This window comes from Gobio gobio (assembly GCF_949357685.1).
Source record: "Gobio gobio genome assembly, chromosome: 1".
In the NCBI taxonomy this organism is placed as follows: domain Eukaryota; kingdom Metazoa; phylum Chordata; class Actinopteri; order Cypriniformes; family Gobionidae; genus Gobio; species Gobio gobio.
The window spans coordinates 41,146,093-41,163,995 of record NC_137097.1 but is presented as its reverse complement, the minus strand read 5'-3'; the positions used below and the strand labels follow the sequence as shown (position 1 = coordinate 41,163,995).

Below are 17,903 nucleotides of genomic sequence, written 5' to 3'. Positions count from 1 at the left end.
GTGTTGCTAAATTTAGTAAATGAGGTATTTTATACATACTGAATTAGATGCACAGATTGTTGCAAAGATGCTTTTCCTTTTCATTTCTCTACATAATTTTGGTTATCCTTATGCTTCAGCAGAGCCTATTTGTCAGTGCATGTGGATTCTTGCATGCATGCATGCATGTGTTTGTTTATATGCATGTTTTCTGTGTGTGTAGTCTGTGGGTATAAAAAGTTTGTATGAAACAGGATGTGGTCCTCATCAAACTTTTGTGCTCTGAGCACCGCTCAGGCGCCGTGTCAAGCCCAGCGTGGGGCCCAGGTGGCTAATATTTACTCTTATCAAAAGCCAAAAAATTTAAATGTTCCTGACCTCTCCTAATAACATGTAATTAGCTTGCTCTAAAATCAAACTAATCAGACTGTCACAAAAGTGTGTTATACTAAGACAACAATAAAATATATAAATAATACATTACATATAAATAACGAGAATAAATGAGAACATCCTTGCATCAAAGAAAGATGAGAGATGAGATTTTTTCTCTTCGGGCCCTCTGACCTCTTAATTTAGCTTTTCATGCTTTGTAAACATGTCAGGAAACATTGTGGTTACTCAGTCATATATCGAGCAGAGAGGAAGAAAATGCAATTGCAGAGAGAGAGAGAGAGAGAGAGAGAGAGGTCGGATGAGTAACAGAAAGGAGTAGAGTGATAGAGAAAGAGAGATCCTCCTGACAGATGGAGGTAGAAGGGGAGGGGCAGATAGCACGAGAGCAGTAAAGAAAGGAGGATGAAGGGTAGGTGGTCAGGTAGACAGACAGACCTCAGCATCCATGGTGCCTCTGCAGACAGCTGAAGGCAAAGGGTAAGTCTTACACTTCCAAGATTAAATAACTGCTGAGCAACGATGTATTGTATCGGACGACAACTGAGCCGCAATTAAGCCACAATTAAAAACGGATGTCCTTGCATTATATACTACACTAAGCATTTGCTTCAAAACATTTCACAAGAAGAAATTTGAAAGGTTTTACAATAGATATACTGTTAAAGACGGAATGTATTGTGACTTTTTGTGGATGTGAATCAATCTGGAAGATTCACTAAAAATCACCTTGCTGCTTAATCGCAAAATGACTCAAAGGTGAGTTCTGAGAATTTTTCTTTAGCAGGTGCCACTTGTTTTACTATTTTGTTGTCTGATGCAATGATATTTAGACATCATTTTAAGTGTGATTTTAGTGTCCAGATGCTTGGGGTCATTGAATGGGTTGGCACTCATTAGTAAATAAATGAGAGGTATAAATACTCATTACGCATTGGTAAATAAACTTTTTTAGTTAATTTACCAATGCAAAGTACAAGTAAGTTCCTATTAAACTTCATGTGCTCTTAAGTATAACTCAAGAAGTTAGGAAGTGCTGAAGCCTTTTGTGAAACTGAGAGTGTTGAACCAGATGTTTGCAGCGATCACTCAGATCACAAGTTGAGGTTCGAACGTCTGTGTCAAATAAACTGCTATCAAAATTACTCAGCGCTCACTTTTAAAACCGCACCGTCAGTGTTCGCTGTAGAGTGTCCTGTCACAGTACCTCTCATTGCTTCGACAGGCAAAGTATCTTCAGCGCCAGCAGTCTACAAGTGCGCCTTTTTACAAGAAGTCACCTTATGGTTGCAGCTGTGCGTGTCATTATAGTGTTAGTGGAAATTGCCTGTATACAGGTTGACCACCCACTCACAAAGAGGGGTGCGCTGCTGACAATGGCCCACTCAGCAAAAGAGCCAAAGCTAGCTTGCGTCATATATGCGCATCTTAAGTTCATGTCAAGAATTTTGCAATGGAATTCAATATGCGCACTTTGCAGTTTACCGTTTTCTTTGGGCAACATCCTGTCAGGTAAAAAGCCACAGCCATGCCATTTAAAAGTGAAAGTCTGAATAAAAAAAATAACAAAAGAAAGCTCCTCTGGCTGATTGGCTGTTTGCATTATTATGCACAAATAGAGCAAATAAAATTGTCAACAATTATGTAAAAACATTTAGAATCACTTAAAAATTAAAATTTTGTCCTCGCCCTCATGCCGTTTTACCTTTTTCAGCGTTTTGTCGTTCTAGATATTTTCTCTTCTTTTGAAAGAAAAAAGAAAGTCATACAAGTTTAGAAAGATATGAGGGTGAGTAAAGGATAAATGAATACATTAAAAATGTTAAAAAAATTATAAAAATAAATTTTGATAAATGAAAAGGTTTACCAGACAGCATCATAGTGTCTGCCCAGATCCGGCCCACAAGGTACGTGTTGAATCCACCAGATGTACCTGATGTGGCCCGGATCTGGGCCGACACTATGTTGCTGTCTGGGTTAAAAATTGTACTTTGCTGCATAACTATGAATCAGCTTCCGAAGAGTGGAGTGCTAAGTGCTTTGTAACCATTTTTTTTATCATTTAGCAGACACTTTTATCCAAAGCGACTTACAAATGAGGAGAACAATAGAAGCAATCAAATCAACAATAGGCAACAATATGGAAGTGATGTGACTAGTGCCAGTTTGTCTAGCACAGTACACGTAGCATACAAAATAAATAAATTGATAGAATAGAAATATGATAAGTGCTAGTATTAACAGGTCAACTGCTTTTGCCTTGCAGATGATAAAACGGACAAAATATTATTTTATTGCATAGATTGGATCATATCAGGTCATAGCATTTAACCCAGAATCTTTGTGTTACCATCCCAGTTCAGTGTGACTAAACTTAGCTCTCCTTCCCAGTAATTTTGTGTGCATTTCTTTATGTGTCACACTTTCAACCACAGGTAAAAGACAGCTTAATTTGTGGTTGTGCTCGTTGTATCGCCATAGCGACAATTTGTGATCTCATAGCTTTTTGCTGCTGGATTATTAATAAATAACCATAGATCATATCATCTGATTACCGCACCAGATACCATCATAGATATTATTATTTAGACACTAATACGGCAACCACAGTAGTACTGTTCTGAGTCCAAGTGTTAACCTAAAAGCCAGATTTTGAGTTAATATGCTTAGTTTAAGTTTGAGTTTAAGTTTATTCACAATACCACTTCAAAACATTACAATAATATGGTTGGGGGTACAGAATCAATTGGGTAGTGTGAATGGGTCCCCCAAGGAAGTTAGGAAAGCTTATAGGTGGGGGCCCATGCATGGTTTATGAAAGGGAAGTGGTTCAGACAAAGGTATACAAATAAGAGCAGCAAAGAGCGCACCAGGACATACATAACGTTACATACAATCATACACATACATCCCAGTAGTCCATGAGAAAACAGTTTTATATTAGATATAGGTTAATATGAAATGTTTTTTTAGTTGTCTTTTAAAGTTGGAGATTTGGACACCTTGAGGCCTTCATCAATCCCATTCCAAATCTGCGGCCCCCTACAGACAACACTCATACTGGCGCGCACATGTCGGCGACATTTTCCTGATACAAGTGGTTTGATTCTCGTTAGGTATGTATGCTGGGGGCTGGAGATGGGAACAAGACTACTCAATCCAGAGTTAAGCCTGTTGGCAGTTTGAAACATAAGGCAGGCATTATGATATTCAATTAGCTCAGCTAGTCTTAGTAACTCAAAGCGGTGGAACTTATGGAGTGTGCATCACTTATGGATGAAATATTGAGTGTTAGGCTACTACCTGTGCGGTATATTAATTTTGAAGTGTTTGAATGACTCAAAAATGAGAACTGTTTTGCAGAATGTCCAAGTTAATCGTGTCCGTACAATGAAACTGAATTGCGATGAAAGAGCACATATGGGCTGCTTTTTTTGGTGCTTTTTTAAATAATTTTTTAGCTTTCTTTTTTTTGTTCTATCTCCATTTACTTTCATTGTTTAGAAAAGAAGTCAAATATTATTGTATACAAAAGATGTCATATGTGTGTTTCAGATCCAAGTAGTGATGAAGGATTACTGGTATACTCCTCTCTTCATCTTCATCATACTTTATGGAACCGGAAAGTCCGATAACACACCAACAGGTACCCAGCAAACGCAGAACATTCCCCTAACATTAGTATTTGGTTCCCCTTTAGTAATTTATTCATTTATTTTTACAATCATAAAATGTTCCCATAACGTTGTAGGGAGTTTTTTTAACCTAAAAAAATAACTCGGAGAATGTTCCCAAATGGTTATTTTTAGGCTTTATCTTTACAACCATAAAATAATTTATACATAATTTCCCCTAATAATTATTTTTAAGGAAATGTTCTGCAAACCTAGAGCAAACAATAATTCTATATCTGTAAAAGAAAAGAGCTTTCCTAACTAACCAAATTTAAAAAGTTCTGTTTTAGGAATGTTCTGGCAGTCAAATAATTTTAGTTGGGTATGTTGCTGTGCATCTGTGTTGTTTAGAAACAATCTCTTTGTTTTAAGCTCATTTCTTAAAAGTTTAATTCACCCAAAAATTTCAATTCTGCCATTAAATACTCGCCCTCATGTCGTTCCAAACCAGTAAGACCTTCGTTCATCGTTGGAACTAAAATGAGGATATTTTTGATGAAATCTGAGAGCTTTTTGTCCCTTCACAGACAGCCTACGCAACTACCACTTTTAAGCCCTAGAAAGGTAGTAAAGACATCATGAAAGTAATCCATGTGACTCCAGTGGCTTGACCTCATCTTATGAAGCGACTCGAGTGCTTTGTTTGCATGTTGGAGATTCATATTTTGTAAATAAAGTGTTAAATGATTACATTTTTGTGCAAACAAAGCACTTGCATTGCATCAATCGTTGCGTAGGCTGTCAATGGAGGGACAGAAATCGCTCAGATATCATCAAAAATATCTTAATTTGTGTTCTGAAGAAGAACGAAGGTCTTACGGGTCGGGAACGAGTAATTCATGACAGAATTTAAATTTTTGGGTGAACTATCCCTTTAACTTTACCTTTAAGTATTGAAAGACAAAATAAATGTTTACATGTTTTCTATTCACTAATATCATTTGTCCTCTGGTTTTACCAAAAACAGAAGATCTTTCCTGTGTGAGCGACTACTTGACAAAGATTTCTTGTGTGTGGAGCTCTACAAATTACTCCGGCCAGCGATGTGATCTTACGGGGTACAAAGAAGAAAGGTTTGTGACAATGGACAAATTTAAAGGGTTAGTTCACCCAAAAATGAAATTTCTGTCATTAATTCCTCACCCTCATCTCGTTCTAAACCCGCAAGACTTGGGTTCATCTTCAAAACACAAATGAAGATATTTTTGATCAAATCTGAGAGCTTATTAAAAAGTGTTCTCGTTGCTTCATAACATTAAGGTTGAACCACTGGAGTCACATGGACTTTTTTAAAGATGTCTTTTCAACCTTTCTGGACCCTGAAAGTGTTCATTAAATTGCCATCTATGTGGGGTCAGAAATCTCTCGGATTTGATCAAAAAGATCTTCATTTGTGTTCCGATGATGAATGAAGAGTCTTACGGATTTGGAACATTTTGGAACGAGTAATTAATGACAGAATTTTCATATTTTGGTGAATTATCCCTTTAATATTGATAAATACACCTTCTCAAATGTGAATCTGTGTGCAGATGTGAGCTGGTGCCACTGAGCAGTCAATCACATTCTACCAGAAGTTGTTCTTTAACCTATGGGAAAAAAGTGAGTAGAAATACATCAAATTTAAGTCAAATTACTATTCACCAGTTGATCAGCATGCATTCTCTTCTTATGCTCCCCTCTCTCTCACACACAGTACTTTTTCTTCCTTAACAAAATCTGGTTGAGTGTAACCTGTAATGGATCTGTCAGAACTAATCAGCATTTTCAGCCTAGCCGACACAGTAAGTGGATTAATTCTGGTATTAGTGAGTTGTAGATATGTTTAAAATGGCAGATTAATGTAAAAACACATACAGAACGACTGAAATTAGAGGAAAGAAGGGATAGTTGTAACACAGTGAAAATAAAAACTTGCCTGGAAATACATTTTGCTATTTAAATGAACAAAACATTGTCATTGCAATACAAAATAATTAATTTGATAATAAGGCCATTTCAAAAATTGGTGAGAACATGGTTAAGGTTTTTGTTGTTGTTGTTTTATTAAAAACTTGGTATTGGAATAAAGTGCTCTCGACAAAATTCGCAAAAATTAACACAAAAAGAGTGCATTTCTTGGTAAACAGTGCATAAATTTGGTATGTAGATCTATAAAAAAATGTGATAAATTAATTTTTTGACGCACCTTGTATTGTTCACTGTTGCAATGGTTACTTCTCTGCAAATGTGACTTCCGTTCATGAATGTCTGACGCAACGTGAAATACGCACTCTGATGAATGTGGTTGAGATGCTCCTTATGTAATATGTAGAATTAACCCTCAGGTCCTCTTCGTTTAGGGGTCACACTTGGCTTCTTTGTGGTCAAAAGTGACTGAAGCCTTGAAATGTAACTTTTGTTTTCAGGAAAACCAAGGTAGCTAATATATCTTTGTTCAATAATATTTTTTAATTATTGTTTAGAATTTTGAGGGGATTTTATGATACTATGCAATATTTATATAATTTTTATTAGCTAGGTTTCCCCCATTGAAAATAATAGACTTGTTTTTCAAATATATATATATTTTTAAAGTTCCAATTAAAATAGTAATCCATGTTAAAATAGAGACAATGCATTTAAAATCGAATTTTTGAAGATAGATTAGGACCATCTGGTGGAAGTAAAATAAGAAAAATGTATGTAATGCCGTGGTGTAACCACAAGATTCCTATATAGTTCTATATAAAGTGGCTTATAGATTTGGATTTATACTTAGATATTTTCAAAGACTAATTTTGACAAGGTTTAAATTTGTTTTGTTTGAAATGTTGATTTGAAGTGTCAATTTGTGCATTCCTTTTACTACAGTCAAATCTGAACACAGAGGAGGACATTTTGTTACACATAAAATTCAGAAATCAAAATCCAATAAAAATGTAACGAAAAGGAACAGGTATGCTTGATCACAGGTTAATCAATCTGGGTCTGATCAGATTTCAACCTCTTTTTGAGTCTTTTGGCTCCCTATTGTTACAGCCACACCAATTTGTGTGCGTGCATGTGTGTGTGCAAGTGAGTGTGTGTGTCTGTTTTGTACTTTTGTGTAAGCAAGTTCGTGGTTTTTACTGCATTGTGGCTCAATTATTGATTTTAGTTCACACATTTGCAAAAACTTGCTCTGTGTTATAGTCGTGCTAGTGAAAAAAGGTCCACTGTTGGAGCAATCATTAGAAAATGGAAGAAGCTAAACATGACTGTCAATCTCCCTCGGACTGGGGATCCATGCAAGATCTCACCTCGTGGGGTCTCAATGATCCTAAAAAAGGTGAGAAATCAGCCCAGAACTACACGGGAGGAGCTGGTCAATGACCTGAAAAGAGCTGGGACCACCGTTTCCAAGGTTACTGTTGGTAATACACTAAGACGTCATGGTTTGAAATCATGCATGGCACGGAAGGTTCCCCTGCTTAAATCAGCACATGTCCAGGCCCGTCTTAAGTTTACCAATGACCATTTGGATGATCCAGAGGAGTCATGGGAGAAAGTCATGTGGTCAGATGAGACCAAAATATAACTTTTTGGTCATAATTCCACTAAACGTGTTTGGAGGAAGAAGAATGATGAGTACCATCCCAAGAACACCATCCCTACTGTGAAGCATGGGGGTGGTATCATCATGCTTTGGGGGTGTTTTTCTGCACATGGGACAGGGCGACTGCACTGTATTAAGGAGAGGATGACCGGGGCCATGTATTGCGAGATTTTGGGGAACAACCTCCTTCCCTCAGTTCGAGCATTGAAGATGGGTCGAGGCTGGGCCTTCCAACATGACAATGACCCGAAGCACACAGCCAGGATAACCAAGGAGTGGCTCTGTAAGAAGCATATCAAGGTTCTGCCGTGGCCTAGCCAGTCTCCAGACCTAAACCCAATAGAGAATCTTTGGAGGGAGCTCAAACTCCGTGTTTCTCAGCGACAGGCCAGAAACCTGACTGATCTAGAGAAGATCTGTGTGGAGGAGTGGGCCAAAATCCCTCCTGCAGTGTTTGCAAACCTGGTGAAAAACTACAGGAAACGTTTGAGAACAAAGGCTACTGTACCAAATATTAACATTGATTTTCTCAGGTGTTCAAATACTTATTTGCAGCTGTATCATACAAATAAATAGTTAAAAATCATACATTGTGATTTCTGGATTTTTTTTGTTAGATTATGTCTCTCACAGTGGATGACAATTTCAGACCCCTCCATGATTTCTAAGTGGGAGAACTTGCAAAATAGCAGGGTGTTCAAATACTTATTTTCCTCACTGTATATATATCTGTATATATATTGGTATATATACACCAATCAGGTATAACATTATGACCATTGACAGGTGAAGTGAATAACACTGATTATCTCTTCATCACGGCACCTGTTAGTGGGTGGGATATATTAGGCAACAAGTGAACATTTTGTCCTCAAAGTTGATGTGTTAGAAGCAGTAAAAATGGGAAAGTGTAAGGATTTGAGCGAGTTTGACTAGGGACAAACTCTGATGGCTAGACGACTGGGTCAGAGCATCTCCAAAACTGCAGCTCTTGTGGGGTGTTCCCGGTCTGCAGTGGTCAGTCTCTATCAAAAGTGCTCCAAGGAAGGAACAGTGGTGAACTTGCGACAGGGTCATGGGCGGCCAAGACTCATTGATGCACCATGCACGTGGGGTGTGAAGGATGGCTTGTGTGGTCTGATCAAACAGAAGAGCTACTGTTTCTCAAACTGCTTAAGAAGTTAATGCTGGTATCAGAATCACAGTACATCGCAGTTTGTTGCGTATGGGGCTGCATAGCCGCAGACCAGTCAGGGTGCACCAACAGTGGGCACGTGAGCATCAGAACTGGACCGTGTAGCAATGGAAGAAGGTGGCCTGGTCTGATGAATCACGTTTTCTTTTACATCACGTGGATGGCCGGATGCGTGTGTGTTGCTTACCTGGGGAATACATGGCACCAGGATGCACTGTGGGAAGAAGGCCAGCCGGCGGAGGCAGTGTGATTCTTTGGGCAATGTTCTGCCAGGAAACCTTGGGTCCTGCCATCCTTGTGGATGTTACTTTGACACGTACCACCTACCTAAGCTTTGTTGCAGACCATGTACACCCTTTCATGGAAACGGCTTTCCCTGGTGGCTGTGGCCTCTTTCTGCAGGATAATGTGCCCTGCCACAAAGCAAAAATGGTAAATGGTTCAGGAATGGTTTGAGGAGCACAATGAGTTTGAGGTGTTGACTTGGCCTCCAAATTCCCCAGATCTGTGTGATGTGCTGAACAAACAAGTCCGATCCATGGAGGCCCCACCTCACATCTTACAGGACTTAAAGGTTCTGCTGCTAACATTTTGGTGCCAGATACCACAGCACACCTTCAGGGGTCTAGTGGAGTACATGCCACGACGGGTCAGGGCTGTTTTGGCAGCAAAAGGGGGACCAACACAATATTAGGACATAATTAGGTCCTAATGTTATGCCTAATTGTTGTGTATACTGTATATATATATATATATATATATATATATATATATATGTGTGTAGATGTGTCTATTTTGCACTATTGACATTTTAGAGTGTCACCCCTTCATTGTTGTGCACTTTTTTTTCTGCACAGTGACTGATTTGTAGTTTGTACTATCAAAAGATTCCGAGTTTTTGTATTTCTCATTCATGCATGTAATTTTTGACTGCGAAAGAGCCAGGTGTGACTTTTTTCCAACCCTTTAACATATCTGAATCATGTCCATGATTGTTGTGTGTTCACATAGCTAATGCGACAAAAGTCACCAAGTGTCCTCCCATTCCAATGAAGCAAAACAGTTTTTTTCAAAAAGTTAAATATTTCGTTACAAGTTTTCATTTTTGACTGAAGAGCCCCAGAGGGTTAAATCTGTTTATTATACGTATCGAACCTTTCGTTTGGATTTTCTTTTGTCCTTCAAGCCATAATTAAAGGTGTCAAGACACTGCAAACCCGCAAACCCACAGTAATCCGCACACTGATTGCTAAGAGATGTTGCCTTTTTGGTTTACATTTACATGTATGCATTTGTGACTTGCATCACAGTCAAAGTATACATTTTATGAATTTTTTGGATTCCTTGAGAACAGTTGAACCCATGATGACTTTGGTGTCGCTATGTAGCCTAACTGTTCCCTTTTTTTGTTTTTATTTATTTGTTTGAATGACAGTTAAGACGCAACCACCAGATAAGCCCACTGTAAGCAGGGTTAACATAACTTGGAGTAAAGGCAGTAACTTTCCAAAATACATAACAGATTATGAATTCCAGTTGCAGTTTACAGCTGCAAATACAAGCTGGGAGGTAAGCAAACATTTATGTTTTATTTAACATTTACCTATTGAATTAATTAATTTGAACGCATCCTGTACACAGTGACTCAATTCAAGTCAATTACAAAATTATTTTGAGTGTATTTTTTATTTTGTGTATGTTCATGTATGATTGCGTATGCTTCTGTGCTATAGATGGCAAGCCATTGGAATATCTCTCATGGAAGTTCCGTGCTGCTGGACCCCCGTTTACTGACTGTAGGAGAAGAGTACCAGGCCAGGGTTCGAGTGAAGCCTGTTGAACCCAAAGATGCTGGTTACTTTCGGGGGGAATGGAGCGACTGGAGTCCTACTGTGTCCTGGAGGTCTGAGATTGGAAAGCCACCAGTGAAACCAGGTGGTGATGAATCATCACTAGGTACCTCTTGCAAGCCCAGTAATATTATATAATAATATTTGTTTGTGGGTTAAGATCATAATATATTATATGACAGCAGTTTCTGTCTTTTTTCTCCATCAGAATCTGATGATATACGTGTAGTTCTGATCATTGGCCTCCACATCTTTCTTGTTCTCATTTGTTTTTCTTTGGTCATCTATAAGGCAAAGAAAAGCAACCGGTGAGTATTAGATGTGTATGTGTTTTATTTAGTAACCCATCGTCATTTACTTTTTCTTGCCCCTTTTCTCTTTTTTTTTTTTCTCTTTTTTTTTTATATTTAAAAATTAAGTTTAAATTAAATTTTTATAAAAAAATATTTATTTTCAACAAATCATTGACACATTGACACAAATCAGAGTTTTAAACTGTATTAAAGGGTTAGTTCACCCAAAAATGAAAATTCTGTCATTAATTACTTACCCTCATGTCGTTCGACACCCGTAAGACCTCCGTTCATCTTCGGAACAGAAATAAAGATATTTTAGTTGAAATCTGATGGCTCTGAAAGGCCTCCATTGGCACAATGGCACGGTTCACTATCAAGACCCTTAAAAGGTACTAAAGACGTCGTTACAAAGTCCATCTCACTACAGTGGTTCTAAAATAACTTTATGAATCGGCGAGAATAGTTTTTGTGCGCAAAAAACCCCTAAATAACGACTTACATAGTGATGAAGATTTCAAAACAAGGCATCATGAAGCTTCGAAGCGTTATCAATCAGCGAGTCGAATCAGCGGTTTGAATCGCCAAATTTCAGCAGTTTGGCGGTTTGACACGCGATCCGAATCATCATTCGACTCACTGATTCATAACGCTTCGAAGTTTCATGATGCCTTGTTTTCAAATCGTCATCACTATGTAAGTCATTATTTAGGGTTTTTTTGCGCACAAAAACTATTCTCGCCGATTCATAAAGTTATTTTAGAACCACTGTAGTGAGATGGACTTTGTAACGACGTCTTTAGTACCTTTTAAGGGTCTTGAGAGTGAACCATGCATTGTGCCAATGGAGGCCTTTCAGAGCCATCAGATTTCAACTGAAATATCTTCATTTCTGTTCCGAAGATGAACGAAGGTCTTACGGGTGTCGAACGACATGAGGGTAAGTAATTAATGACAGAATTTTCATTTTTGGGTGAACTAACCCTTTAAGACCAAGGGGCAACCTCCTGTGGTCTCTCTTGGAGCCAATACGGAAGTGACTTAAACTGCAATTCCTCAACTGGGCGCTAGAGACAGGCTTCAAAAGAGAGTCAAAATTGTATCTCCCCCCATGTTAAAACTTTACAGCAGAAAAAAAAAAGTTTACTGTCTGGTACAAAAGTGGTTTTGGTCTATACAGCTAATTTTGCCCTTCATGACAACTGTGAGGGCGGTGAATTTTTTTATAACTCATCCGTTTACATTATATAAAGCCTTAAAGTTCTGCATAATTAAGGGTGTGACAGGTGGATTGCCGTTTGTCTGCTGTCTGTTAGTCATTACGTCACTTCAGCTCTGCACATCCCGCCTCTTTACCCATTTTCGGTTATCCGGGAGTGACGCACGGCAAGATGGTGATGGCCGGCTCCGCCAACTTTGGGCTTCAAAAATGCTCTTTATAAACCTACGGGTGACATCACGGACACTACGTCCATAGCTTTATATATGATGAAGACATGTTCCAAAGTTTGTAATTGTGTGTATGTAGATCATTTGTAGAAAATAAAGTATTAATATTTAGTTTGACCTCCTGGAGAGGACGAATATTTTCTGAAGGGTAAACCCTTGTTATTAGGGGTGTAACAATATTGCATCACGATATATCCCAATACAAAAATGCAACAATATGTATCGTGGATAATGATGATCTGTATTGTATATAGTTCACTCAAAGTTAAAATTACTGTGTGAGAAATTTGTTTTACTATAGTCAGTACTACATTAAAATATTATATATAATGTTGAATATAATGTAAAATAATACAATGGGGGAATATTTGTGGGTCCTGATAATGCCAAATGTCTTATGTTACCAGTATAAAGTGGCCTACATTATTTTAAATACATCTAGTCAGTGACAGAGTGCATATTCGTCTAGAATAATAAAGTATTTTCAGCTTCAGAATCATGAATATTTTTATTCTGGCTTCACCATTGTCCTGTGCATTGGGTTACCAGCACCAAGTCAAAGCCTAATTATTATTTTCACCCCCAATATAATACCAAATGTAGCATTTAAATCAACAGTACATTTTTGTTAACCTTTTACCATAGGTTTTGATGTATCGCAATGATATCATATCATATCACGGGTATGTATCGAAACGTGACATGAGGGTATCGTTACACACCTAGTTGTTAGAACAAATATTTGACCTCATTTTTAAGACGTTCAAGACCTAGTTTTTACCCTATTTGTGGAAAGTGCTGTGTAGGCATCTGTAGTGTGTAGGTGTGTGTTTCTACCTACAGTATTTCCGTGTAGCTATGCACCCGTTGGTTTTTGTACCTGATGTTTATTTGTGCATCTGTAATAGCGTTATTATTTCTTTGCAGGTTATTAAAACCAAACAATCAACATGTTCCAGACCCCTCCAGATATTTCCAGCCTCTTCACACCGTTCACGGTGGAAACTTCCGGGTGAGTTTACTCTCCTGCAGTAACTCAGGAGATGTTATTCAAAACTAATTTCCAAAGTGATGCACTGCCGTTCAAACCTTACCGGGGTTGGTGAGATGCTTTAATGTTTTTAAAAGAAATATCAAGGCTGCATTTGACTGATCAACTATGAGTCACAAACAGTAGTATTATATATATATATTATAATATCATTATTATATTATATAAAAATAGTGCTGTCAGTCGATTAAAACAATAACTAATTAATCACACTTTTTGTCTTTTTTTTATGTAATTTATTTCTGTGGTACTTGATACTCCAGTCTTCAGTGTCACATGATCCTTCAGAAATTATTGTTATATTATGATTTGCTGCTCAAGACACATTATCAGTGTTGAAACCCCTGCTTATGCTGCACAATATTCTTGTAGAAATAATGATAATTTTTTAAGGATTCTTTGATGAATAGAAAGTTCAAAAGAGCAGCATTTATTTGAAATAGAAATCTATTGTAACATTATACATGTGTTTACTGTCACTTTTGATCGATTTAATGCAACCTTGCTGAATTAAAGTATTCATTTTCTTTCTTTTTTTTAAATCATACTCACCCCTTACTCACGATAGCATATACTGATATTGTTGTTTTCAGCTGTATAGTGGCAATTCACTCTTTACACTATCTGTGTTGTGAATTTACACCAACGCATTTGAGCATGCATTAATGTAATAACATTCTCAGGTTCACACGTTTTTCTTCCAATGCAAAATATTAGCAGTACAAATTCTCACACACACCCAAGTGTACAGATGTGGCCTAGATCCGCCTTTCTTGCAAATGCTGACTCATATCTTCCTTCAGCAAGCCAAAAGAACGCACACACTGACCACATGCATTTCCTCTTACCTGTCCACAGAATTGGCTCGGGTGTCAGAATTCTGTTGGGCCATTTCTTACCCCTCAGTCATGTGACGACATCTCCCCTGTAGAGATCTCTGATATTTGGGACCTGTCCTTGATGGATCCCGATGCTCAGATGTCAACTGCTGCGCTTTTTCACTCTAGTCACATGGACTCCGGACAAGAGAACAGCGGCACCAGCCAAGCTTCATCATCTGGTTTCTCTAACATGGGCTACTTCTATAGCAAATCGCATTCAGGCTCTCTTTACCTGGAATCCTGCCCCGTGTACTTCACCTATCAACCTGAGGAAGGAACAAGCTCCACTCTCTCGTCGCCTGGGTCTTCATATGACTGCCTGCAAACCCCAAGTTACCAGATGGAACAGCCGATGAGCCCAGATTCCCAGAATGGTGAGGAAGACCAAGATGATGAAGACATCAATGGCGAAGAGAGGGCCACGGCGGAAGGACACGCCCTGGTTTCGTTCATTATGTCACTGTCACAGGGTTCCCTCGGTGCTGTTCGCACAGCAGAGAGTTTCGCTCCGGTGCCCATCATCACACCGTGGTCTGAACCTGTGAGAGCACCCAGCTGTGGTTCCACCTCTGAGCCTGCAGAGGGCACCATGGTCAGATCCTCCTCCATGATTGAGCCTTGCGGGAGTGGATATTTGACCCTGAAGGAGATGCAGAAATACAGCAACAAATCCATCTGAACGCAGGCCCAGTCCGTCTCTGTCTGTATTGGGGAGATTGGGGCCTCTGGGTAGGCTTATTTTTGATAGTCAGTTTCTATACACTACCGTTCAAATGTTTCAGGTTTTTAAAAGAAGTTCCTTATGCTCACCAAGGCTGCATTTTTTGGATAAAAATAATTCTTCAGTGTCACATTTTCCTTCTCCGTCTTCTGATATGCTGATTTAATTATCAAGAAACATTTCTGATTATTGAAAACAGTTGTGCTGCTTCATATTTTAGTGGAAACCGTGATGCGCCTTTTTTTCTCTAGAATTCTTTGATTAATAGCATATTCTAAAGAACAGCATTTATTTAAAATAGACATCTTTTGTATTATAAATGTCTTCACTGTCACTTTTGATTGATTTAATGCATCCTTGCTGAAAAAAAGGTTTAATTTCTTTCAAAAAAATAAAAAATCACTGACCCCAGACTTTTGAATGGTAGTGTACCTTAAATATTTGGCTACAAAAAAAGCTATAAAAACATTTCTACATTTATTATTGAAGGAAATAATACACATTAAACACACACTGACCTTCTGTGACAACATGCCCCAATAGTAAGATATTTTCACACTCCCATAGGGGTAAGTAAGTTATCACAAGGGGAACCTAAACAGGCTTGGCGTTTGAGTGAAATTGAACAAAACCGTTCATAAGGCCCATTCACACCAAGAACGATAATCATAAAGATAAACTTAATTAATTATAAGCGTGTGCTGTTTTGTCGTCTGTCTCATTAAATGCTCAGGTTTATTAAAGTAATTTCACTGTGCTGTAATTGTTACAGTTGTGGTGTGGGCATCCTCACCAAATTTGGCCATTGGACCATTATCATGGCCTCCTAATCAATCCGCATATCTACTGATTGGCTTCATCACTCTGTCTCCTCTCTACCAATAAGCTGGTTCCCCTCTTCCATATGGTTCCCCTCTTCCAGAAGTGCTTTGAGTACCCATAAAAGCGCTATATAAATGTATCGTATTATTATTATTATGAAAACATGTGACCTGAAATTTATGAAAAATACCTTGGTGGGGGACAGAATTCACAAAAAATATTCTACTTTAAGAGCCACTCCTATAAAGAAAAACCCATACACACGTGACTTTAGACTCAAACCTTATAGTAACTAGCCCTTGTGACGACTCTATTTTGACAACCTGCCCCATCTCCCCATAGACAGTTTATATGCATTAATTTTGTATAACTATATTTTTTTTAATTACTATATTCCATTTGAACGAATTAAACAACAAAAAGATGCATTATAATTATTTTATTTTATATACTTTTGTACAGCAACATAATAAGCTAGATTAAAGGCATGTTCTGGGTTAAATACAATTAAAGCTCTGTTTGAACGTCAGTGGCACTGCAATCAGGACAAATTTACAGCTCAAATAACACATTTTTGCAAGCATCACATTTCTTTTTTTATGCCCTCTGGAAAGTCTTGCCCCACAGACTTCCATTGTAAATGCATTACTGAATTATAATTTTTTTTACAAACTGAGCAACACGATGAAATCTTTGTCAGTGGAAATTGGCAGAACGCTACAGATGCTGATAGAGCTTAACATTCTGAACCCAGAACATTCCTGCCATGTTCCTTAACATTGACATATGAAGGAAGCATCTAGCCAAGAAATCTAGACGCACCCTAGCGGCAGCAAATGTTATTTGCAGCCAGGGTAGTCTAGCAACTCTCCGTTGGCTAGCGAGCTGGAAAAACCAAACTCTGGTCAGGCCAATCACATCGTGTATAGAGTTGGTAGGCGGGTTTAACATAAGGACGGCAGAGTTGCGTTGGTTCTGTGTGCTACTCGTAAACAAAGAAGTTGGCGAACAGCGGTCTTTCGAAACAGCTTTGGCCGCGACTCTGGAAGACTTGGAGTTAAGCTTTTCTTTGAGAAAAGAACAAAGAACGGCACTGAAGTCATTCTTAAGAAAGGAAGATGTGTTCAGAGTTTTGCCGAACGGATACGGCGAAAGTTTAATCTATCAACTAGCTCCGCTTCACCTTCTTCGTTGCTTTGGTTGGTTGTAACGCTATCCTATTGCATGCAGAGGGAATTTGAAAGACAACCGTTTATCCCGCCCCTCGGATTGAGCCCTGCCAATGGTGTGTTCCCAGACCCAACACCTTGATTTGGGTCTGGCTTGTCAGGCTAGGAAGCATTACATTTGTGTTTTAATTTGTCTTGAAGGGATAGTTCACCCAAAAATGAAAATTCTGTCATCATTTACTCACAGTGTGAATATATATATATATATATATATATATATATATATATATATATATATATATATATATATATATATATATATTAGGGGTGGGCAGTTATCGGCGTTAACATGCTGCATTAACGTGAGACTCTTATCGGGCGAAAAATAAAAAAAATATTGCCGTTAATCTATTCTCAAAGTTGGGTTGGGAGCTGGGTCTATACTACGCAAACTATGATGACTTTCACCTTGATATTTTAGTGCGGATGTATACCTAGCCGAATTGCACTGTAGGGGGTGAGAGAACGAGTCTTCGAACCGGTGTGTATTCAAATCCGCGGGGTTGCACTTAACGTTAATTCTACTAATTCCTGCAGATTTCGCGCTCGCATCTGAAGCGCACACACACATACCGTAATAAAGCAGCCTCTGACATACAAGTGCAAAAATGAGCTCCTTTTTCCATCTTATTAATGGTCAAAAACACTCAAAAATGTCTCAATGCCCATATTGGTGAGTTTTAACGTAAACACAGTCGTAACAGCTCACAACAGTGTTTTGGGATCCATGCGTGTGTCAGGTCTTAAAGGGACAGAAGTTATTTATTATTCAAACTACAAAAAGACAAA

General features: G+C 38.3%; 1 protein-coding gene across 2 annotated transcripts; it reads left to right on the top strand.

Moving 5' to 3' along the window:
• The first annotated feature begins 638 nt into the window (after positions 1-638).
• On the top strand, positions 639-17,268 carry il2rb (interleukin 2 receptor, beta). Of its 2 annotated transcripts, XM_079819962.1 has the most exons (11): positions 639-852; positions 3,346-3,488; positions 3,928-4,018; positions 5,014-5,119; positions 5,579-5,648; positions 5,743-5,830; positions 10,254-10,387; positions 10,552-10,774; positions 10,877-10,976; positions 13,338-13,422; positions 14,320-17,268. In XM_079819962.1, exons 3-11 carry the CDS (start codon positions 3,940-3,942, stop codon positions 15,019-15,021), a joined length of 1,587 nt encoding a protein of 528 aa, XP_079676088.1. In that variant the 5' UTR covers positions 639-852; positions 3,346-3,488; positions 3,928-3,939; the 3' UTR covers positions 15,022-17,268. The 2 variants fall into 2 exon arrangements, with proteins under 2 accessions (XP_079676088.1, XP_079676087.1); XM_079819961.1 differs by lacking the exon at positions 3,346-3,488.
• Positions 17,269-17,903: the final 635 nt, after the last annotated feature.